Source organism: Triticum dicoccoides, chromosome 6B (genome assembly GCF_002162155.2).
Source record: "Triticum dicoccoides isolate Atlit2015 ecotype Zavitan chromosome 6B, WEW_v2.0, whole genome shotgun sequence".
In the NCBI taxonomy this organism is placed as follows: Eukaryota; Viridiplantae; Streptophyta; class Magnoliopsida; order Poales; family Poaceae; genus Triticum; species Triticum dicoccoides.
Window position 1 is genome coordinate 353,659,937 of NC_041391.1, and position 23,790 is coordinate 353,683,726.

The 23,790-nt window shown below is 46.6% G+C and overlaps 1 protein-coding gene across 2 annotated transcripts; it reads left to right on the forward strand.

Annotated features, from left to right (window-relative positions):
* The first annotated feature begins 302 nt into the window (after positions 1-302).
* LOC119323660 (calmodulin-binding protein 60 B-like) lies at positions 303-9,276 on the forward strand. Of its 2 annotated transcripts, none has more exons than XM_037597362.1 (9): positions 303-459; positions 573-755; positions 1,641-1,716; positions 1,802-1,860; positions 1,989-2,482; positions 2,562-2,722; positions 2,799-3,002; positions 3,730-3,958; positions 8,408-9,276. In XM_037597362.1, the coding sequence occupies exons 2-9, from the start codon at positions 625-627 to the stop codon at positions 9,010-9,012; spliced, it is 1,959 nt and encodes a 652-aa protein (XP_037453259.1). In that variant the 5' UTR covers positions 303-459; positions 573-624; the 3' UTR covers positions 9,013-9,276. The 2 variants fall into 2 exon arrangements, with proteins under 2 accessions (XP_037453259.1, XP_037453260.1); XM_037597363.1 differs by having other exon boundaries at positions 8,411-9,276.
* The last annotated feature ends 14,514 nt before the right edge of the window (positions 9,277-23,790 follow it).

Consider the following 23,790-nt stretch of genomic DNA (forward strand, 5'->3'; position numbering starts at 1 on the left):
TGGGCGGGCGGGGCGTTGGGCGCAGGCGCGCGGCGAGCGGGCTGGGCGGGGCGGGGCGCGGCGCGCGGGCGCGCCGCGATTGGGCTGGGCGGGACGGGGGCGGACGTTTTGAGTCATTCTGCCGTGATGGGCGCCTCCAACAGAGGCCAGACAGGCATGTCCGTTTTCGTTTTCATTGTTATCTCAAACGAACGAAATTCAGATAAAATGGACGTCCGTTTGGGTCGTGCGGTGGGAATCGGCCAAAAACAGTATAATGCTAGCTCGGAGGAGATCGGCCCGAAGCTGTGACCGGTCGGCCGGCGCCTAGCGTCCCTAGTATAAAAGTCGTAAAGAAAAGGCCGGCGGTAGAGAGCGAGCACAAACAAACACACGAGCAGGCGCCGCGCGGCGCTCACTCACCCGCAGATCTCTCGCCCGGCCCTCTCGATCCACCTGAGTTTCCCGACGGCCGCACCGGTACGGTATCGCGCGCTTCGATTGGGTTCTGGTCGCTGCTTTTATTTTTGATTTTTGTTTTCTCCACGGAATTATTATTTTTTGACCTGGATTCGTGGTGGCGGCCGGTGCAGATCTGACGGTGGCGGCGGCAGAGGAGGCCTCTAGGGCTAGAGTTTTGGCGTGATGCAGCGGTCTGGGCGGGGTCTGCAGCGGTCGGGTTCGAAGCGTGTGCTCGACCCCACCAACGGCACTGGCGGCGGCGGCGGCGACGACGACCATGCGGCCAAACGGCCTCGCGTGCCCGCCCTTGCAAGGTTCGTGTTTCTTTCTGCCTGGTAGTACCAAATTTCCAGGGTTTGTGGGACAAGTTTGGGTTTGGGGTTTAGGTTGTCGGCTGCTTTAATTAGGAAGAAATTTAGATCCTCCACTTACCTCCATTCGGTCGAGTAATTCGATTCCTAATGTTGCTGTTAAGCTTCCTACCGGCTGGAATAGGGGTGCTACAGCTTACCTAATCCTTGTTTTAGTTGAATCAGTTGGGTAAGAGTAGGATTGGAACTTGGACCCAAGATGATTCTCTGAGCATAACACGTTTACTACTTCTTTAAATTATAAGCTAAAGGAAGTGACTCCAGATGATAATTTTAGTCCAAAATTTACTGTGGCGCATAGCTGTTTTTGTGCTTGGTGGTACTCAGTTGGTACTCCAATGAGTGCTGCTCAGTTCCGTGTCAGAGCACCAGCTGACAGCACAAATCTGCGCATCCTGCTCAGCTCTGCCTGACTCCTTTTCTATGATATATGATGGCACGTTTTTATACCGCATTGATGCACCAGAAAGTTCCATATGTTTAATCACCAGCAACAGGTATAACATATTTTAGAACTCTTGATAGGTTATAGAAATAAAAAATCTTTACAGTGCCAAGAGAGTTCAGTATGTAGCTTTGAATTATTTGGTTTAGATAGGGTCGATTACATGCAGTGTCGGCACTGCTTTTAGCACTGATTATGTATTCAATACAATGATGATCTGACTGTCAAATGATGCTAATAGTTTTTAAGAATACCTGTTTGAAAGAATTAGTCAATACGCTACAGTTGTGGTGTCTGTACATTTCAAATTGAATACAACGGTGATTCTACTTGTCTGCAACATTCTGAAATTTTGATTACTAAACAAAGGACACATATTGTAGTGTCATTGTGGAAGCACTAAAAGTCGACAGTCTGCAGAAGCTTTGTTCATCGCTGGAGCCTATTCTTCGAAGAGTTGTGAGTAGAAGCACTTATTGTACGGTCTGTTGACTTATTTGATGGTGCACGTTGATCATTCTGTTCTTGTATATTGTGCGAAAAGGTAAGCGAAGAGGTAGAGCGTGCTTTGGCCAAGTTGGGTCCTGCTAGAATTGAAGGAAGGTACAAGATCATAAACTTGTTTAACGTGGTGACACTCATGGGATGGCTTTATCTGGGATTTTCAGATTTTCTGCAGATGTGGTTTAGCCACACTGGTGAGATATGATACTAATACATAGTGAAAACAGGTCCTCTCCCAAAAGAATAGAAGGCCCTGATGGGACAAATCTTCAGCTTCAATTTAGAAGCAGGTTGTCTCTCCCACTCTTTACTGGTGGAAAAGTAGAAGGCGAGCAGGGGGCAGCTATACATGTTGTGCTGCTGGATACCAACACTGGTTGTGTTGTCACTTCGGGACCTGAATCATGTGCAAAGCTGGATGTTCTTGTGCTTGAGGGTGACTTCAATAAAGAGGAAGATGAGGGTTGGACAGAAGAGGAGTTTGAAGGCCATATTGTCAAGGAGCGCGAAGGGAAAAGACCTCTCTTGACTGGTGACCTTCAGGTGACTCTTAAAGAAGGTGTTGGAACCATAGGGGAGCTTATCTTCACTGACAACTCCAGCTGGATAAGAAGCAGGAAATTCAGACTTGGGCTCAGGGTTGCCTCTGTTTTTTCTGAAGGTATTCGTGTTAGGGAGGCGAAGACAGAAGCTTTTACTGTTAAGGATCATAGAGGGGAATGTATGTGTCCATACATTGTTAATTTGCTCATACTGTTAAAAGTTTCAAGCATTGAGTAGGCTGATATTGTATTTTGCAGTGTACAAAAAACACTACCCTCCTGCTTTGAAGGATGATGTTTGGAGATTAGAGAAGGTTGGCAAGGATGGTGCATTCCACAAGAAGTTAAATGGAAGCGGAATCTATACAGTTGAAGATTTTCTTCGGCTTCTTGTTAGGGATCAACAGAGGTTGCGAAGTGTAAGTTCTATTATGCCTGTTATCAGACTGTAATTTATGGAGTTTGGTTTATGTTCTTACGCTCTTGTCTCTGTAGATTCTTGGCAGTGGCATGTCAAATAAGATGTGGGAAAGCCTTGTTGAGCATGCAAAGACTTGTGTCTTAGGTGGAAAGCATTATATTTATTATGTGAATGATTCAAGAAATGTCGGTGCAATATTCAATAACATATATGAGTTCACTGGCTTGATTGCTGATGATCAGTTCATTTCAGCTGAAAATCTCACGGACAACCAGAAGGTTTGCATATTTATTTATGTGTTACCGAATAATAAGTCCAGTTACATGTCTGGGCCTGTTAAATATTTGTAAAATTCATTGGTGTTGTAAGGCTGAGATTTGGTATAGCGGAGCAAGTTGTTACATGAGACTGCAAACTTGTGTTCTGCTGTAGGATACCAGTGTATCACTCAGACTGGCCTGCGTTCAACATGTTCACCGCACATCCAGGCCCTTCCAGCAATACACATAAATGCACAGATTTCTCTAGCTAAATTTCAGTACTACACATTCAATGGATACCAAATAGACCAGTAGGATGCATTATATAATTTGGAAGAGTTTCTGTCAATTTAGAATTCTTTAAACTCCCATCACTAGTAGTTCATATTTGCATGATCATACTGGTATCCTGGTGCAGCCAAATTATAACCATTCTCATTTCAACAGAAAAAGTAAAATGAAAACTTTCAATTTCAAGAGAGTTCGTTAGCTCTAAACATTTTGCGTTGTCCATGTTAAGTTGTCAACTATAACTAAATCAAAGTAACTGCTGATATTTGGGTGCTGTATGAGTTGAAGTTATTTGTGCTATGTCCATATGAACTGTAGCAGTTGATTCTTTAATCTGCATTCTCTACCATCTTAGCTAAATTTCTTTTCCCTCATGAAATAATTCTTCACTCAAGTCATTATATTTAAACACAGATATTCTACTGAAACACAAATATGCTCAACTTAAATCCAGGTCTATGCTGACACGTTGGTAAAGAAAGCATATGAGGATTGGATGCATGCTGTAGAATATGATGGTAAGGCACTTATTGGCTTCAAGCAGAAAAAGAAATCTGTCACGACCAGAAGTGATACCGCATCAGCTTCAACAAGTAAGCCTGCTTTGTATGGTTTCGTCAATGCACAAAAACAGTTACTGCCAGGAAAAGCTGGCCAAACTTCAACAGACACTCCGAGTGAAGGTAATAAGACCTCGATCAAACAACCCTGATGTATCTTATGAATATTAATTGTCCACCATTGTTATTTCTATAGGATTATTCATTGTTTTAAATGATTTCTTTCTTCAGTTATTCATTGTCATCATAGTCTGCTCAGGTAGTAGTATAAGTCATAATGTGATGTAGCACATAGTAAAGCACAACAGATGCCTTTTCAAGTAGGTATATTCAGATCACTAAAATTGTGACATTGGTAACTGTAGAGAAAATGGTGTTAATGCCACATTTGCATCGTGGCTGCAAACTGCTGTAACTACGTTGTCAGCACTTCAATTTTGACTCACTAGGAAAAGAGCCCGTGCGTTGCAACGGGAGAGAAAACATAACACACACTCTTAAATCAACAACCATCGCTCAAGACCACAATAGGTCCATCTCTATGTTTTTAAGGCGACGCCTTACCGCCTTAGGGAGGGGGGGCGCTTTGGCGCCTAGGCGACGCCTAGGCGGGCGCTTTGGACGCCTAGGCGCCCAAAGCGGTCGATTTTCCAAAGCGGAGGGGGAGCGCTTCGACGCCTAGGCGTCGCCTAGGCGTCGCCTTAGGGACGCTTTAAAAACATAGGTCCATCTCCTTTGTTTTTGCGAGGCATCATATTTGTGTTGCCGCTTATCCTCCTTCTCACCCTCGCCGGCGATGGCCTCGGTGTTCTAACAAAACAACAAAAAACGTGTGTTGAATATGGTTAATCCTAAGGCGTCTCTCTCTCCCTCTCTCCTCCCTCTCCCTCTCTCTCTCTCTCGCGATGAGAAATCTGTTGTTTTCCTTGCGACATTTTTCAGAGGTATGCACGTGTAGTTATCGATGTTTTCTTTTCCGTATATGGTTATAGTGGGGTGTTTATTTGCAATCAGGATCGCCGCCGGTATGAAAAAAAGGATCTTGCGCTATAAATTATAAGTTTGCTTCCATAAAAATATTTTAAAAATATTTAACAGGTAAAATTAACATCATATTTAGATTCCACACATTTTTCTAATAAAATTTCATATATAATATGTTAAAATCGAGGTTGCGGCTTAAAAGATACAGATAATTTAGAAAATCATTTGGTTTGACTCAAATATATTCTAAAATAATATTTAAAATACTTAACAGGTAAAAATAATCTCATATTCATATTCTACATATTTTTCTAATCAAATTTCATATATAACATGTTCAAATCGGAGTTACGGTTTAAAAGATATGGATGATTTTAAAAAGCATTTGTTTGACTTAAATATTAAATATGATCCGCGGATGAATTACCTAAAACATCAGGGGTTTTTTGAAAAATGTAAAATAACGGTTCGGGTGTGACTTAAATCCGGACGGTGGGTTGATTTCAAGAAAAGACAGGGACTTTTGTGTAAAATACAAAAACAACGATTCGTTTCAACTTAAAACAGGACTGCGGGTTGAATTCTCTGAAATAGAGGGACTTTTCTAAAACATGTCATGACGGACGAAAGAAACCCAATTTGCTTTATTATTAGGTAAAGATAAAGATTTAGGGTGTCTCAAATGCTTAATTCATAAGGATGCCATAAGATGGGTCCCACACCATGTGCTATAGCAAATTAAAGAGTCAAATACACTGGTGGTACATGAAGTTGCACTAGATGGTCACTTTGGTGCCACAACTTAAAAAATACACCGATTGAGTGCCAAAACATGACTAAACGTGACAATACGGTGCCTAACCTATCCCTAGCCATCAACTCTTCCTACGTGGCGTGAGTAGGCCCTGTTTGTCAGCATACGAGAGAAATAAATCTCTATCTCTCTCACTATGGCATATGGGCCCTGCTTGTCAGCACATGGGAAAGAAATAGGAACGGAAAAAGGAGCGCGTCGGGGCATCAAACACAGGACCTCATGTGCCACGTGCACGAGTCAGCCAATACACGAGACAATGCTGCATGTTAGTATTGAGATACATTGAATTTTAAACTTAGTATTGGCCTTGAGAGATGACACTAGCACACCCATGAAGATGGCGACGTTATAGACCAGCTGATGCATGTTATGCACACCGCTCTGGCTCGGAAATGACTATGGCACCTGGCTGTGCCATTCGCCGACGAGACAAGGAAGGTGGGGAGTGGTGGGCATGGCATGAGGGTGGGGCCAACAACGGTGTGCATGGACGGTGTGGGGCACGGCGTGTGTGGTATTGGGTGGGAAATCAATGCTAGTTTTGCGTGCCTCATTGTGCGAGGCTCTGGCATCGACTCGTGGGCGGTAGCAGCGCTTGCGGCAAGCACCAGTGCGTGGGCTAGAACAACAACGATGGCCCTCTGACGAGCATGTGCGTGGACTAGAAGCGTAGAACGTCTTCAACAACACCCCTTGGGCGAGTCTTCTCGCCATTCCTTGATCAGCTCCTTGATCCGGCCCACCACCGACGCGCCGAACGCAAACTCGAGGCACTCTAGGATCATCGGCGCCGGCGACGCACTGCAGCTGTGCACAAAGCAAAGCAGCGGGCAGTGCGGCTCGAGTGCGACGGGTGCGGTCCAGGATGATCTGGTCGATGGTGGCCTGCGTACCATGTGGCCCCTGCCTATCGCCTAGAAAGGTGGATGCTAAGAAGTGGATGGCAGCTGGGAGTGCCACGGACGCGTAGGAGGCCAGCATGGCAAGCAGGCTGGACATGAGGCCTGCACGTGGAACATTGGGAACGTCAACCCATCGCGTCGCTCTAGAAAACCAGTACATGGCGCGGACACGTAATCTAGGCGGAAAATGCACCGTATTGTAAGTTTAGGCACTTGGTCGGTGTATCATGCTTACGGGCAACTAGCCCTTAAGATGGACCCACTTGCGAGTTTTGCTAGTTTCCTTCCTCAACCGTTGAACATTTTTTACCTTCATACGAGCCGGCAAATAAGTTCCCTAAATCCTCTCTATTCAACATCGCCCCCCCCACCCCCCGCCACAAACTCCACCATCAAGATTGGCATTTTTTTTCCAACGTGGAATCTTAGTGCCTCATGTGCCATTCGCTGTTCGTGATCTGAGAAGCCTTGAAACTGGCATCCACCAGATCTGGCCTTGCGGTCATGGATATTTCTTTACTCTCCAGCTCTGCCCAGGACCGACTGCACGTACCGCTCGGCCTGGGCATCGTGCGCTAGGCTCCTTCACCTTGTTGGTCGTGGTCGTCCGTCCGCGCGGCGGCGGCTTGCGCTCAAGTGCTACTCATCATCTTCTTGCCATGCTTGCTTTGGTTCTGGTCTCCACCGTGTCCCATCCTCTTGCTTTAGCGCTCAGATGTTGATGGTTGGTGGCTGTCTTCCCAGCAACGGCGCATCCATGACCCTTTGGCAAGAGAAAAAACTACTGTCCGACGGGTGCGGTCCAGGATGATCTGGTCGATGGTGGCCTGCGTACCATGTGGTCCCCGCCTATCGCCTAGAAAGGTGGATGCTAAGAAGCGGATGGCAGCTGGGAGTGCCACGGACGCGTAGGAGGCCAGCATGGCGAGCAGGCTGGACATGAGGCCTGCACGTGGAACATTGGGAACGTCAACCCATTGCGTCGCTCTAGAAAACCAGTACATGGCGCGGACACGTAGTCTAGGCGGAAAATGCACCGTATTGTAAGTTTAGGCACTTGGTTGGTGTATCTTTCAAGTTGTAGCACCAAAGTGACCATCCAGTGCAACTCCAAATTAAACCTTCACCATGCTTACGGGCAACTAGCCCTTAAGATGGACCCACTTGCGAGTTTTGCTAGTTTCCTTCCTCAACCGTTGAACATTTTTTACCTTAATACGAGCCAGCAAATAAGTTCGTGATCTGAGAAGCCTTGAAACTGGCATCCACCAGATCTGGCCTTGCGGCCATGGATATTTCTTTACTCTCTGCTCTTCTATCCAGCTCTGCCCAGGACCGACTGCACGTACCGCTCGGCCTAGGCATCGTGCGCTAGGCTCCTTCACCTTGTTGGTTGTGGTCGTCCGTCCGCGCGGCGGCGGCTTGCGCTCAAGTGCTACTTATCATCTTCTTGCCATGCTTGCTTCGGTTCTGGTCTCCACCGTGTCCCATCCTCTTGCTTCAGCGCTCAGATGTTGATGGTGGCTGTCTTCCCAGCGACGGCGCATCCATGACCCTGTGGCAAGAGAAAAAACTGCTGTCCAATCTTCACACTGCAGACAGAGAAGAGAGAAAGAACTATTTTCGATTTGCTTGTGCACGGGTTTATACAGTTAGGGGGCTGCCTCAACATGTTTCTTCCTAAGGTCGACCTGACAATGTGTAAAAATTCCTAAAGTTGACTTTCATTTCCACATCATGGATGCCCTTATATATGCATAAAGAAACGGACTGCTGCTTCTGGTTAAAGATGTGCGGGCCACATGATATTTGTAATTTACTATGCAGTGGTTATATACTGAGATTGCTGAATTCGTGTTCTCTGTCCAGCAGCTGGAGTAAGAAGCACATATAATGGAAATCTGGCAGCAAGAAACACTGTGAGTCCTCAGAATAACGCTGCAAACATTACCATGCAATATGAGAGGGGTGCACTGTCACCTGAAAGCCAGTTCAGTGGGTCCTCCCTTCAGACTCAAACTTCTGGAGGCTCCAATATTTTGGCATTGGAACCTGCACAGCAGCAGCAACAGGGTTTTGAATTCTCAGCAGTTGGTCAGTCCATGCAGCCTGCAGACCTGGACCCTTTCGATCAATGGTCACAGCCGCAAGAGAACCGTGCGGTTGATGACTACTTGATGGAGGAGATCAGGTTGAGGAGCCATGAGATACTTGAGAATGACGAAATGCAACAGATGCTGCGAATTTTGAATATGGGTGGAGTATCTACCAACATGAATGATGATGGCTTCACTTTTCCGCAGTACATGCAGTCACCTTCCCCGAACTTCAACTTTGAGGTTGACCGCACTCGTCCACCTGGGAAAGCTGTTGTTGGTTGGCTTAAAATCAAGGCAGCTATGAGGTGGGGCATCTTCGTCAGGAAGAAAGCGGCCGAGCGAAGAGCTCAGCTCGTTGAGCTAGATGATGACTAGCAACATGTCTTAAGTTCTTAAATGCTGTCCGTGTAATTGTTTAAGGATCCGTACCGCATGGGCTCAGCAATGCACCATGGGAAGACATTCAGGTCATGAGTTCTTAATCATGGACGAACTCCTGTTTAGTTTATGTTTTTCTTTTTCTGTATAGTTTCACCATTGTCTATGCATTTGTTTGTTTAGCGTGATGTTGATAAGACCCTTTTACCTAAACTGTGTACATTTATTTGTTGCAATCTCAGAAAAGGCATTAAAGTATTCCTATTGTTTTCACGTAAAGTAGAATTGTATCTCCTTTGATTAAGATAAACAAGATAGCCATCTTTTTACAATGCACTGTGTTATAGATAGCATCTTTTTACAATGCACTGTGTTATAGATAGCCACATGTAAATGTTGCGTTGGATCTTGCCATCTACACATGTTTTCTTATGTTTCTCCTTTTGAATTGCATGTTTCGTTATGTAAGACACGGTGACAGCCAAATTTACCATAGACTAATTGACTGCTCATGCTGCCCCGGGCCAACAAATGAATGATTTTGTAAATGATGCTTATTTTACTCCTGATGAAGTGAGCCACAACATAAACACAAGTATCTTCATGCACCCCTCTAGCTGCTCTTTTTTGTTGAACTTGTCGTTCTTCGTCTTCTCTTTTCATACACTCTTTCATACACAAGTATCCTCTGGATGTGGTTTATGTGTTGTTTTATTGATTCACTGTACTATGCACTCCGTGCAACGTGAAACACCATCAATGAATAAAGAGATATAATGCACCTCACCTTAATACAAATAATAAAAAAGGGGCATATGGACATGGAAACATTCTTTTCACCACATGTTCATTCACAAACTAACTATGAATAATGCACCACATGGACCAATGACAATAACTCGAGCACGCGCAATTGAAACGGAGGTGAACTCACTCCAACTTGAGAAAGATATGGACATGAATGGGACTTGGTTGCTACCTCACCAAAACATGCTATGTGTCATTAGGTATGAAGATCGACGCCACCAAGCAGTTGCGGGACGCCCCAAAGGAGGAGGAGAAGCACCCTAAGGCATCGAGGAAGAAGAAGGAAGCTAAGAGGAGCAAGACTGCACCTCCCAGGCGACCCCGTGCCCACGGGCCCCAAGACCCTGTGCGCACGGGCTACCCAGGGAGCTGACGCTGTAGCACCCCGTGCGCACGACCGTGTACCGTGCACACAGGACCTGTGCGCACAGGCCCAACTTACCCCGTGCGCACGGGCCCTTCAAGATGAATGGCTGTGAGCTGCTGTTGGGCCTCCACTTCGCCCCCTCGCTCACCTACCTATATATTCCGTACCTAGGGTCATGTTTAGGGTCAACAAAGTATATGTGAGATATTGATAGGGCCTTGCTCCTTGTACCACTCCTCTTGGAGATCAAGACCTCTTAGGAGAGGATCCCAAGTAGATTTCAGACCTCTTTGGAGAAGACTATCATCAGACCTCACCTACTTAGGAGTGGGAAGAACCTTATCTTTGTACTTGTTTCCTTGGATTGTTCTTGTATGCTTGTTGTATGTGTTTGCTATTCTAGTGGATGTGTAATTGGGTTTTGTTGGAGTGAATTCCTCTTTGTGTTTTTGGTTTCATTCCTTTTCCCCTCCAAGTGTGAAAAGATCCCTCTTAGGGTTTCACCCTACAACATCTTGGTATCATGAGCAAGGTTGATTCACATCTTGGAGTCCCTACCCTCCATATTCTAGCTTGATTTTGTTGTTTCTCGTCCTAATTCAAAAATCCCCACCAAAAATAGCCCCAAAATTTTTCTTGCAATTTGTTAGATATGAGATTTGGTTGATTTGATCCACGAATGCGGTGTTTGACAAGTGGATCTTCCCCTTCCCACAATCCTCCACCCATCTTACCGTTGATTTTGGCCGGATTTTGCAAAACCCCCATGGATCTGAAGGTGTTCTCCCGCTACAGAACACCCCGTGCGCACGGCCCATCGGGACCCCGTGCACACGGGACTCACTTACCCCGTGCGAACGAGCCTTACAAAACTGTTCGACTACTTCCTGTTTTGCTTCCTTTTGCCATTCCATCACCACCATTTGTCTTCCGCAATACTTCTCGTTGGTGTTTGAGCTATTGGGTTGCGGTTACACGTGTCCTAAGGTGTTTCGGCTACTTAGGCACAACTTGACTTCATCATCACCGCCACTCATCATCGGCTCAGACTCCACTTCGACTTCGACAACTCCATCTTCATACCAACCGTAACCAAGGACGGTAACCTCGATGACACCTTTGTATTACCCTTGTCATTACCTTGATAGCCTCGAGCCTCTTTTGCGTTACTTACCCATCGAGACTAGCAAGTTGAGAATTGCGGGCCACACTTTTAGTGCACCTTTAGTGTTACGTCTCTCCCGTGCATATCCTACTTGTTATCTCGCATTCCGGCTCACATATCAAGCATTGTGGCATAGTTAAAAAAGAGCTTATAAGCAAAAGAAAAAGAGAAGCAAGAGCTTGTAAGCAATAGCATTGAGCCACTTTACCTAGTCCATCATCTTGGTTCATACATATATAAGCATACTTGGGATAGTAGACGGCCCGTTTCTCTCTTAGGTTGGTGCACTAGCATATCTAGCCCATTAGAGCAATCGAGCTAGCGTCTCTCTCGTATCCGTACAACAAGAGCATTTATGTGGTTCCACCTCTTAGATCTCATTACTTGGTTGTGCGGATCCCATCTATCTTACGTGTGTGTTCCTAGTAATACCCTTGAGTTTTATCTATTTGTCTTACTTGCGATTTGTGCAGTTTTTCAACTCTTTCGACATCTTGACTAACATTTGCTTGAATTATTTGTGCCACTTACTAACAAGGCTCCTCCATAAGCCTTTTACTTGTAGGTGTGAGAAAACAAAACCCGGTACCAATTCTACTATTATAGCATCACATGGGACCATACTTGATACATCCACAATCTTCGGAAAAGGTAACTTTGGTATTGTTCTCTCACTTTCCTACTCACCACCACTTACACATGATGGATAGGCCTTCTTCTTAGGCGAACCCACTCTTCAAGGAGCAAGATGACGAACACGACTTTGTCACCAAGAATCACTTCTTCATTGCACAAAGAGCTCTACATCAAGAAAGTGAAGCTTTGGGTGATCGCACCAAGCAACTCGCCACTGACCTACGCCAATCGTAAGAATGACAACGAGACTACCTCGACGCCAAGCTCACCACACAAATGGAAGAATTCCGCAACATGATCGTGCGCCGCGCGTCTTCCACAACTTCTTCACCAAGACGACGCCACTAAAGTCGCCACTCTTTGTCGTACTCTTCTTTGGATGCAAGTCCCCCTCAAGCTTGTTCTCATCGACAGGACGACCCTCAAGATCGCAAAGCTCAAGAAAATCCATTCCATGGCAATGGCATACAAGACCAAGTTCAAGCACGTGAAAAGGCGCGACGCCAAGAGCAAGAAACCATGGATCAAGGCCAACCACCACCACATCGCCAACGTCAAGCATCTCAAGACGGCGATGCACTTCGGCAAGAGCACCAAAGTCGTGAAGAACAAGCTCAAGCGGCTCAACAAGCACCCTGCAAGTCCACTAGAGCCATTGCCGCACACAGCCGCCTTGTCCGTGAGCAAGAGGAAGACCTTCGTCGAGCATGACAAGAAGAAGGCACCCTAAGTGAAGAGCAACAAGAAAGAAGAAACCGGGCACATATGGCTCGACCCCATCGGCGAGTCCCTCAAGAGGAGCATGAGATTGAAGACATTCCTCCATGACAAGTGCGACACCACCCTCGTCCACATGATGAAGAACTATGCTACGACAAGCTCAAGTTCACCATGCCCAAGTCCTCCGGAAGCACCGATCCTGAAGAATATCTCTCATGGGCATTGAAGGTCGACAAGATATTCCGTCTTCACAACTACGACGAAGAAAAGAAGATCGCCATGGCATCCCTCGAGTTTCAAGACTAAGTCCTCATTTGGTGGGAACAAGTGCTCGCAAGACGCCTGGAGAGAGGCTAACCACCCATCACAACTTGGGCACAAATGAAGGATGTCATGAGAGCTTGCTTCGTGCCTACACACTACACCCGAGATATTTTCAAGAAGTTGCAACTCCTCAAGCAAGGCACGAAGATGGTGGAAGAATACTATCAAGATATGGAAATTGCCATGATAAGATCCAATGTCAAGGAAGATGACGAGCATACTATGGCACACTTCTTGGACGACCTCAATCATCGAATCAAGAAGATCACCGACTTCCAAACCTACTCCAACCTTCTCGAGCTAGTTCATCGAGCTACCAAGGCCGAGCGACAAGTACAAGATGACTTCAAATACGCCAAGTACTCGTCCAAGACCTACGCCTCATACACTCAAGCCTCCACAACTTCGACACCTCGTACCTCGACTAGAGCATCATCAAGTACCGGAAACAAGTCAAGTTCCAAGCAAGCGACGCCATCCTCGTATCGTCCTCCGGCAAGCAACTACAAGTCGAAGTCTTCCTCATCATCGGCGCCACCGGATGACCCCATCAAGACAAGTTCTCTCAAGTGCTTCACATGTGGTGGTCGTGGACACAAGTCCTTCCAATGCATCAACTGGCGAACCATGATTGCAAATGATGATGGCATATACGACTCCATGAGTGAAGACGAGATGGAAGTCCTCGAGCCGTCGCCATGCATCGTCGAGTGAATGAAGAGCAAGATGAGCAAGTCTTTTGTGACAATGATTCAAGTCCCGCTCTCGTGGTCTCCAAGGTCTTGACACTTCAACACCAACAAGATGAAGACCAACGGTGTCACATCTTCCACACTAAGGCCGGCATCAACGAGCGTTCCGTGAAAGTCATCATCGATGGAGGAAGTTGCCACAACTTGGCCAGTGACGAGCTTGGTTCCAAGCTACAATTGGTCAAGAAGAAGCATCCTCACCCCTACAAGGTCCAATGACTTAGCGACTTTGGCACCATTCAAGTGGAACACATCATGCAAGTTTCATTCAAGATCGGAGCTTATGAGGACACATTAGAGTGTGATGTGGTTCCCATGTCCGTGTGCCATCTTCTCTTGGGAAGACCCTGACAATTTGACCACGGCGTCATCCACAATGGAAGAACAAACCACTATAGCTTCAAGATGAAGGGAAAGGAGTACGTGCTACGACCTATGTCACTAAGCCAAGTGATCACCGACAAGCAAGCATCCACCCACCATGGAGATACTAGTGAGAGAGTGAACCACCACAAAGAGAGTGAGAGCCTCAATCCCAAAATGAGTGACTCCACACCAAGAGAGAAGAACTTAGTCCTCCTAGCCGCAAAAAGAGAGATGAGAGAAGTGTGTGAGAAGCCTTCGAGTGTCCTACACTATGTCCTAGTGTGCAAAGATGAGATGATGCAGAGCATCCCAAGGTCATCTCCATGGACCTACCTACATCTCCCATGACACCACTTGGACCAATGACAAGAGCTCGAACAAAGGCTATCGAAGATAAGGTGAACTCGCTCCTCTCCGAACTACCACTCTCCACATATGAGACATGCATGTCTACTACCTCAAGCGGAGACCCTATGCGTGATCAGGTACTTGGAAGTAGGCCATGGAACAACTACACCCAACGGACAAGACGGCCTGGACACCAAGTACAAGGAACGAGAAGAGCAGCAGCCTGGGAGTCTCCAGCCGTCGGACGGCCGACCCCGACCGGACGCCCGACGCCTAAAGTTCCCACCAGCCGGACAAGGCCGAGCTAGAGAATGCTATAGCGGCCGCGTCCGAAGTTCATCGGACGACTGACACCACCCAGGACCCGGAAGCCGAGCCCCACCGGACGACCGGCACCACCACACCCGAGCCAAAACATCGGAAGTATGGAGATCTCCAGACAGTCGACAGACCAGACGCCCGACCTTGACTGGACACCCGACAAATCCTGACCAGAGCCAAAACGTTGGACTTCCGACCAGTCCCGAACGTCCGGACCCTCGTGAGCCATCGGACGACCGGTGACTATCGGACGTCCGACGCCTGTGTGTTGACAGCGTGCTGGGCCGAAGCCCATGTACCCCTTTGTCCACTTAGACTATAAATAGACCTCCTCCTCTCCTTTCTAGGATCAGCAAAGGATTAGCTCATTTGAGAGATAGAGCTTTGCTCTTCCACTTGGTTACTTCTCCATTGGAGTCCATGGCCTCTTCGGAGAAGATCCCCAAGCGGATTCAAGACCCCATCACGGGAAGACCCCTCAAGACCTCCTCATGGAGGACTACCGCCACTTGTATCATCCCTTGTTGGATTTGGATCGTGTATCTCTTTGTGTTTTGAGGATCTAGCATATGTGTAATCGAATCTTGTTGGTTTGAGTGATTTCTCTCCTCGTGTTTTCTCTCGTGTTCTCCGTGTTCTTCGTGGGATCCCCTCCAATCGTGAAAGATCGGGCATCTAGGGTTCTACCCTAGATGATCTGGGTATCAAGAGCCACGTTGATCACGATTTTGGAGCCCCTACCCTCGTTTTCTAGCCTAGTTTTGTTGTGTTCTTCCCCAATTTCGAAAATCCCCACAAAAATAGCCTCAATTTTTTTGTGATTTGTTGATGTGATGAAGTTTTGGTTGATTTGATCTGTGGATTTGCTTTGCCTCGAGTGGATCTAGATTTTCCCCTCCATCTCCACCATTTCCATCCACAAAATCGCTCGATTTTGCCCAAATTTCGCCTCTCCATCTCAAAAACCCTAGTTCATCCCGTGCCCGAAATCGCCCAGGCACCGGATGTCCGACAACTACCGGTCGTCCGACGTTTCCTAGCGAAACTAAACTTTTTCAGTTCGACCACAACCACCATTCCACTCCACCTCCACATAAGCACTCCCATACCACTTCCATAGTGCCAATCCATACTGAACATTCCAATACTTCAACCTACCAAATCACCACCACTTTCCGTGACCACCATTTCTTACCTGTTTCATACTCTGACAATTTTTCACACATTTGGTCTTTGAGATTTGAGTTACGGTTTCCGTTTCCTAACGTGTTTCGACTACTTAGGGATGGTTCAACAACGACATCACCGCCGCTCATTTTCGTCATCGACATTGACCGCTACACAATTTTGACACCTCGACCGTAAGCAAGAACGGTAACCTCTATATCATCTTGGTATCGTGATATCCTTTCATGGTACATTCTTGCCATTACATTGATCACCCCTTAGCCCATTTTTGCGTACCTTTCCTATCGAGACTAGCCATTTGAGTATTGCCGGCAATGTTACTTGTGCACATTAGTGAGCATTGCATATATCATCATTGTGGTGTTAATATCTTGGTATCATCTCTTGTGTCACAAGGGTGTCAACGCATATACACAATTGCTAGCTTGGTTCGTGAATTTTGCATAAGTTGTCATCAAAAGAGCTCAAAAGAGAAAGATCCAAACAAGCTTTTAAACAAAAGAGGAAAATATAAGCAAAGAGCTTTTAAGCAAGAACCATAGCATCATACAACATTAAGATTGTCATACTCGATCATCTTGGATCATATCATCGGAATACCATACATATAGCATACTTGGGATAGAAATCATTGCATTTCTGCTTAGTATGTTGTGCACAAGTTTTGTATCCGCCTATTGTGCAATCGTGCTAGCGTCTCTCTAGTGTTGTGCAACAAGAGCATTTTCCGTGGATCCCACATTTTGAGCTCATTTTTGGTTGCACGACCCCATTTATCTATTTGCGTCTGTGTTTCCATGTGCCACATATTGCTATTGGTCTACTTGTTGCAATTGCGAATTGCAAATCTTTTTCAACATCATTGAGTCTTACTAACAATTGCATAAGATTTTGTGCCACCATCCTAACCGCTCTCCACCAAAGGTTTTTACGTGTGTAGGTGTGAGAACCGACAAGAATTGGTACCAATTGTGCTATTTCCTTGTTACACATTTGAGTGATCATTGATCCATCTTCAACATCGGTCAAGGTACATTTGGTATAAGTTCTTCTCTTTCTCCCACTCACATATTTGCTTGGAATGATGGATAGGCCAAGTTCTTCTACCAACCCACTCTTCATCGAGCAAGACGACGACATGACCTCCTACATCATCAAGAGCCACCTCTTCGGTGCACAATGAGCTTTACATCAAGAACAACAAGCAATGAGCGACCGCATTGACAATTTCGCCACCGACTTGCGACTCTCCGAGCAACGTACAAGAGACAACTTAGACAACAAGATCGACGGACAAAAATAAGAGAACGATGCAAGAATGGACGAGATTCGTGCCTTGTTGGTCAACCGCTCTTCTACCTCATTGTCTTACTCAAGACGGAGCCGCTCGAGTCGACACTCTGATGACACCATCTCCGGCTCAAGTACACTGACATCGAACACTCTACGTCGAGCAAACCGCAATCCTCTACACAAAACTGGTCCTCAAGAGCAACGTCTAGAACAAGAACATCGACATCGTCAAAATCAAGCTACCTTCGCGCAAGCACAAGAAAGGCAACATTTCTTCCAACAAGATGAAAAGCGCGCACGCCAACACCAAGACGAGAAGACGCTGAGGCTGCCCGTCAACAACAACAACGGCGTGAAGCACAAGAACTTGAGGCGCAACATGCCATCCAAAACGCGAGTCGCGCCATCACCGACAGCAACCGACATACACGCGGACAAGAAGGAGCACTTCATGAAGAAGTCCAAGAGAGGAACTATCAAGCACGATCGCATCGTCAAGTTCCACAAGCTCGACAAGAACCCCAAGTTCGCCAAGAGCTACATGAGGTTGATAATCCTCCACGCCAAGAGCGACATGAGGTTGATCATCCTCCACGTCAAGGGCATCATCATCACCCCTGACCCCAACAAAATGAAGAGCAACGCTACGTCAAGCTCAAGTTCACCATGCCCAAGTTCACCGGAAGCAATGATCTCGAAGAGTACCTTTCATGGGCATTGAAGGTCGACAAGATCTTTCGTTTGCACAACTAAGAGGAAGAAAAGAAGATCGCCATGGCATCCCTTGAGTTCCAAGACTATGTACTCATATGGTGGGAACAAGTCCTTGAGCAACGAGAAGCAAGAGGTGAACCACCAATCACCACATGGGATCAAATGAAGGATGTCATGAGAGCATGTTTTGTGCCAACATACTACAACCGCAACCTCTTCAAGAAACTCCAACTCCTCAAGCAAGGAACAAAGAGCGTTGAAGAATACTACAAGGAAATGGAGATTGCCATGATACGAGCCAATGTCACGGAAGATGATGAGCAAACTATGGCCCGTTTCTTGAACGGACTCAATCATCCTATCAAGAAGATTGCCAACTTCCAACCCTACTACAACCTCATCGAGCTAGTGCATCAAGCTACCAAAGCGGTCAAGTGCAAAATGACTTCAAGTACGCCAAGTACTCTTCCAAGAGTTACGGCTTCTCCAACAACCAAGCTTCAACGACTCCTACCTCGACAAAAGCTTCACCAAGCAACGACGACAAGTCCAATTACAAGAAGACTCCGACAACTTCAAGTCGTCCTCCTAGTACAAGCAACTTCAAGCCGAGAACGTCATCATCATCTACTCCAACCGATGAGACCATCAAGACAAGTTCCATCAAGTGCTTCACATGCAGCGGCCAAGGCCACAAGTCCTTCGAATGCACCAACAAGCGCACCATGATCCTCAACGATGACGGAACCTATGACTCCATGAGTGAAGAGGAAATGGAAGCCCTTGAGCAAGTGTCCATGCACCGGCAAGTGAACAAAGATGAAGATGATCAAGTCTTTTGTAACAAAGATTCGATCCCCGCTCTTGTTGTCTCCAAGGTTTTGACCCTTCAGCATCAACAAGACGAAGATCAAAGATGCCATATCTTACACACCAAGGCCGACGTCAATGGAAGGTCCGTGAAGGTCATCATCGATGGAGGGAGTTGCCACAACTTGGCGAGTGAAGAGCTATGCTCCAAGCTCCAATTGGTCAAGATGAAGCACCCGCATCCCTACAAGGTCCAATGGCTAAGCGACTCAGGCACTATTCAAGTCAAGCATAGGGTACAAGTCTTCTTCAAAATCGGAGCATATGAAGAAACTTTGGAGTGTGATGTCGTTCTAATGTCCGTTTGCCACCTCCTTGGACGACCATGGCAATTTGACCGAGGCGTCATCCACAATGGGCGAACCAATCACTATAGCTTCAAGATGAAGGGAAAGGAGTACGTGCTATGACCTATGTCTCCAAGTCAAGTGTTCACCGACAAGCAAGCCACCCATCGTGGAGAGAATAGTGAGCGAGCGAACCACCAAAAAAAGGGAGAGCACCACAAGCCAAAATCGAGTGCCTCCACGATGAGCGATAAGAATAATCTAGTCCTTTTTGCCACCAAAAGTGAGATGAGAGAGGTGTTTGAGAACCCATCAAATGTCATGCACTATGTCCTCTTGTGCAAGGACGAGGCACCTAAAACTAACACCTCACACAATCTACCTTTAGTGTTATCTTCTCTTTTGCAGGAATTCCAAGATGTTTTCCCCGATGTGCTACCTCCGGGACTACCACCTCTACGAGGCATCAAACACCACATCAACCTCATACCCGGAGCACCTCTTCCTAACAAAGCACCCTACCGCATCAACCCCGAGGAAACCAAGGAGATCAAACAGCAAGTACAACAACTCATCGACAATGGTCATGTGCGATAAAGCTTGAGCCCATGTGCCGTACCGGTAATCCTTGTTCCTAAGAAAGATTGCACCTATTGCATGTGTTCCGATTGTTGTCCCATCAATGCTATCATTGTTAGATATCGTTACCCTATTCCATGCTTAGATGATATGCTAGATGAGCTTAGCGGAGCCACCATTTTCTCTAAGATTGATCTTAAGAGTGGCTATTACCAAATCTGCATAAAAGAAGGTGATGAATGGAAAACCGCATTTAAGACCAAAGTTGGATTATATGAATGGCTTGTTATGCCAATGGGTTTATCCGAAGCACCCGGTACCTTCATGCAAGTTATGCATTTTGTTCTTAGGCCATACATTGGTGTATTTGTTGTGGTCTCTTTTGATGATATTCTTATCTTTAGCAAATCCCTCAAAGATCATGTCACCCATCTTAGAATCGTGTTGCAAACCCTTAGGAGAGAGAGACTTTATGCTAATATGGAAAAATGCCTTTCCGGTGTTGAGTAGCTTGTTTTCTTGGGTTTTGTAGTACCCGAGTAAGAAAAATGCTCCTTTTGTTTGGGGACCCTTGCAATCTACCACTTTTGATGAGCTCAAGTCTTTGCTTACTCATGCTCCGATTCTTGCTTTGCCCAACTTTGACAAAACTTTTGAGGTTCATTGCGATGCAAGTGGTACCAGAATTGGCGGAGTTTTGATGCAAGAAAAGCGAGCCATTGCATATTTTAGTGAAAAGCGATCCGGTGCTCAACTTAACTATCCCATCTATGACAAAGAATTATATGCTTTAGTGCGTGTGCTACATGTTTGGGAACATTATCTTAGACCTCATGAGTTTGTCATCCATACCGAGCATGAAACGATTAAGTACTTGAAAGGCCAAACTAAGTTAAACAAGCGTCATGCCAAATGGAGTGAATTGATTGAATCTTTTCCCTATGTGATCAAGTACAAAAAGGGTAAGGAAAATGTAGTTGCGGATGCCCTTTCCCGCATATGCACGCTTGTCACTAAACTTGAGTTGAATGTTGTTGGCTTTGAGCACATAAAAGACTTGTATGCAAATGATCCTTCCTTTGCAACTCCTTATGCTAAGTGTTTGACGCATACATCTTGGGAACGATATTACATCAAGGATGATTATCTTATGAGAGCTTACAAACTTTGCATTCCCGAGTCTTCTCTTCGTTTACTCCTTTTGCAAGAGGCTCAAGGAGGCGGACTCATGGGACACTCTGGACGTGACAAGACATTCTCCACACTCTCCAAGAACTACTTTTGGCCCAAGATGTTCCGCGATGTCTCACGCTTCACCAACCGATGCTCCTTATGTCGCAAAGCTAAGTCTAAAGCTCAATCCCATGGTCTTTACATGCCTCTTCCTATTCCTTATCAACCTTGGGAAGACATTAGCATGGATTTTGTACTTGGGTTGCCTAGAACACAAAATGGAAAGGATTCCGTCTTTGTTGTTGTGGATCGTTTTTCCAAGATGGCACATTTCATTCCATGCAACAAGATAGACGATGCTTCACATGTTGCCAATCTCTTTTGTAGGGAAATATTGCGACTTCATGGAGTACCAAAGACAATCGTCTCGGACCACAACGTCAAGTTCTTGAGCTACTTTTGGAAGACGCTATGCGCCAAGCTCAGAATCAAGCTCTTGTTCTCGTCGGCATACCATCCTCAAACCGACGGCCAAACGGAGGCGACGAACCGTATGCTATCCACTCTACTTCGCGTGTTGATCAAGAAGAACATCAAGGAGTGGGAGGAGTGTCTACCCATCACCGAGTATGCCTACAATCGTGCAAGACATTGGACTATCGGCAAGTCCCCATTCGAGGTCATTTACGGTTTCAACCCATTGTCCCCATTGGATATCCTACCTCTTCCTCTACAAGAGCGCACCAACCTCGACGCGAGTGCACGAGCAAGCTACCTCAAGAAGATGCATGAAGATACAAGGCACACCATCGAGCGCCATGTACAATGACTCGTGACCAAGCTCAACGTCAACAAGCAACCCATGATATTCAACATTGGAGATCTCGTGTGGCTACACCTTTGCAAGGACCACTTCCCCAACGAACGCAAGTCCAAACTTCTACCTCGAGCCGATGGACCCTTCAAGGTGCTAGCACGCTACAACAACAACGCTTACAAGACCGATCTCCCATGCGACAAGTACTCCGTGAGCGACATCTTCAACGACAACGATCTCTCCCCGTACCATGGTGTGACGCCCCCGATTTAATCGTACACTAATCATGCACGCAAATGTGTACGATCAAGATCAAGGACTCACGGGAAGATATCACAACACAACTCTAAAACATAAATAAGTCATACAAGCATCATAATACAAGCCAGGGGCCTCGAGGGCTCGAATACAAGTGCTCGATCATAGACGAGTCAGCGGAAGCAACAATATCTGAGTACAGACATAAGTTAAACAAGTTTGCCTTAAGAAGGCTAGCACAAACTGGGATACAGATCGAAAGAAGCGTATGCCTCCTGCCTGGGATCCTCCTAACTACTCTTGGTCGTCGTCAGCGGCCTGCACGTAGTAGTAGGCACCTCCAGCATAGTAGTCGTCGTCGACGGTGGCGTCTGGCTCCTGGACTCCAGCATCTGGTTGCGACAACCAGAAAGAAAGGAAAGGGGGAAAAAGGGGGAAGAAAGCAACCGTGAGTACTCATCCAAAGTACTCGCAAGCAAGGAACTACACTACATATGCATGGGTATATGTGTAAGGAGGCCATATCGGTGGACTGGACTGCAGAATGCCAGAATAAGAGGGGGATAGCTAGTCCTATCGAAGACTACGCTTCTAGCAGCCTCCGTCTTGCAGCATGTAGAAGAGAGTAGACTGAAGTCCTCCAAGTAGCATCTTCAAGTAGCAACTCCAAGTAGCAACTCCAGTAGCATCTCCAGCAGCATCGCAGTAGCATAATCCTACCCGGCGATCCTCCCCTCGTCGCCCTGTGGAAAAGCGATCACCGGGTTGTCTGTGGAACTTGGAAGGGTGTGTTTTATTAAGTATCCGGTTCTAGTTGTCATAAGCTCAAGGTACAACTCCAAGTCGTCCTGTTACCGAAGATCATGGCTATTCGAATAGATTAACTTCCCTGCAGGGGTGCACCATCTTACCCAGCACGCTTGATCCCATTTGGCCGGACACACTTTCCTGGGTCATGCCCGGCCGTGGAAGATCAACACGTCGCAGCCCTACCTAGGCTCAATAGACAGGCCAGCACGCCGGTCTAAACCTAAGCGCACAGGGGTCTAGGCCCATCGCCCAATGCACACCTGCACGTTGCGAACGCGGCCGGAAGCAGACCTAGCCTAGTGGCGTTCCAGTCCAATCCGGCGCGCGCCGCTAAGTCGCTGGCGTCACGAAGTGCTTCGGCTGATACCACGACGCCGGGATACCCATAACTACTCCCGCATAGATGGTTAGTGCGTATAAGCTCGTAGCCAACTCAGATCAAATACCAAGACCTCGTTAAGCGTGTTAAGTATCCGCGAACGCCGAACAGGGCCAGGCCCACCTCTCTCCTAGGCGGTCTCAACCTGCCCTGTCGCTCCGCCTCAAGATCCACTCGCGGGTGCTCCACCAGCCGACCCGACTTTAGTCTCACATGTATCATGTATAAGTATATAGTATATACCCGTGATCACCTCCCGAGTGACCACGGCCCGATAGTATAGCACGGCAGACGGACAAGAATGTAGGGCCACAGATGAATGTACTAGCATCCTATACTAAGCATATAGGTTTGCAGGTAAGGTAACAACAGAAGTAACAAGGACAGGCTATGCAGCAGTATAGGAGTATCTGAAAGCAGTAACATGCTACACTACTCTAATGCAAGCAGTATACAAAAGAGTAGGCGATATCTGGTGATCAAAGGGGGGGGGGGCTTGCCTGGTTGCTCTGGCAAGAGAGAGGGGTCGTCAACACCGTAGTCGAACTGGGCAGCAGCAACGTCGGTCTCGTAGTCTACCAGAGAGAAGAGGGGGAAGAAA

Coding starts and splice junctions, on each gene's coding strand:
- LOC119323660 (XM_037597362.1), top strand. CDS start 625: ATGCAGCGGTCTGGGCGGGGTCTGCAGCGGTCGGGTTCGAAGCGTGTG. Junction 2,483..2,561: donor TAAGGATCATAGAGGGGAAT/GTATGTGTCCAT, acceptor TGTATTTTGCAG/TGTACAAAAAACACTACCCT. Junction 3,003..3,729: donor ATCTCACGGACAACCAGAAG/GTTTGCATATTT, acceptor ACTTAAATCCAG/GTCTATGCTGACACGTTGGT.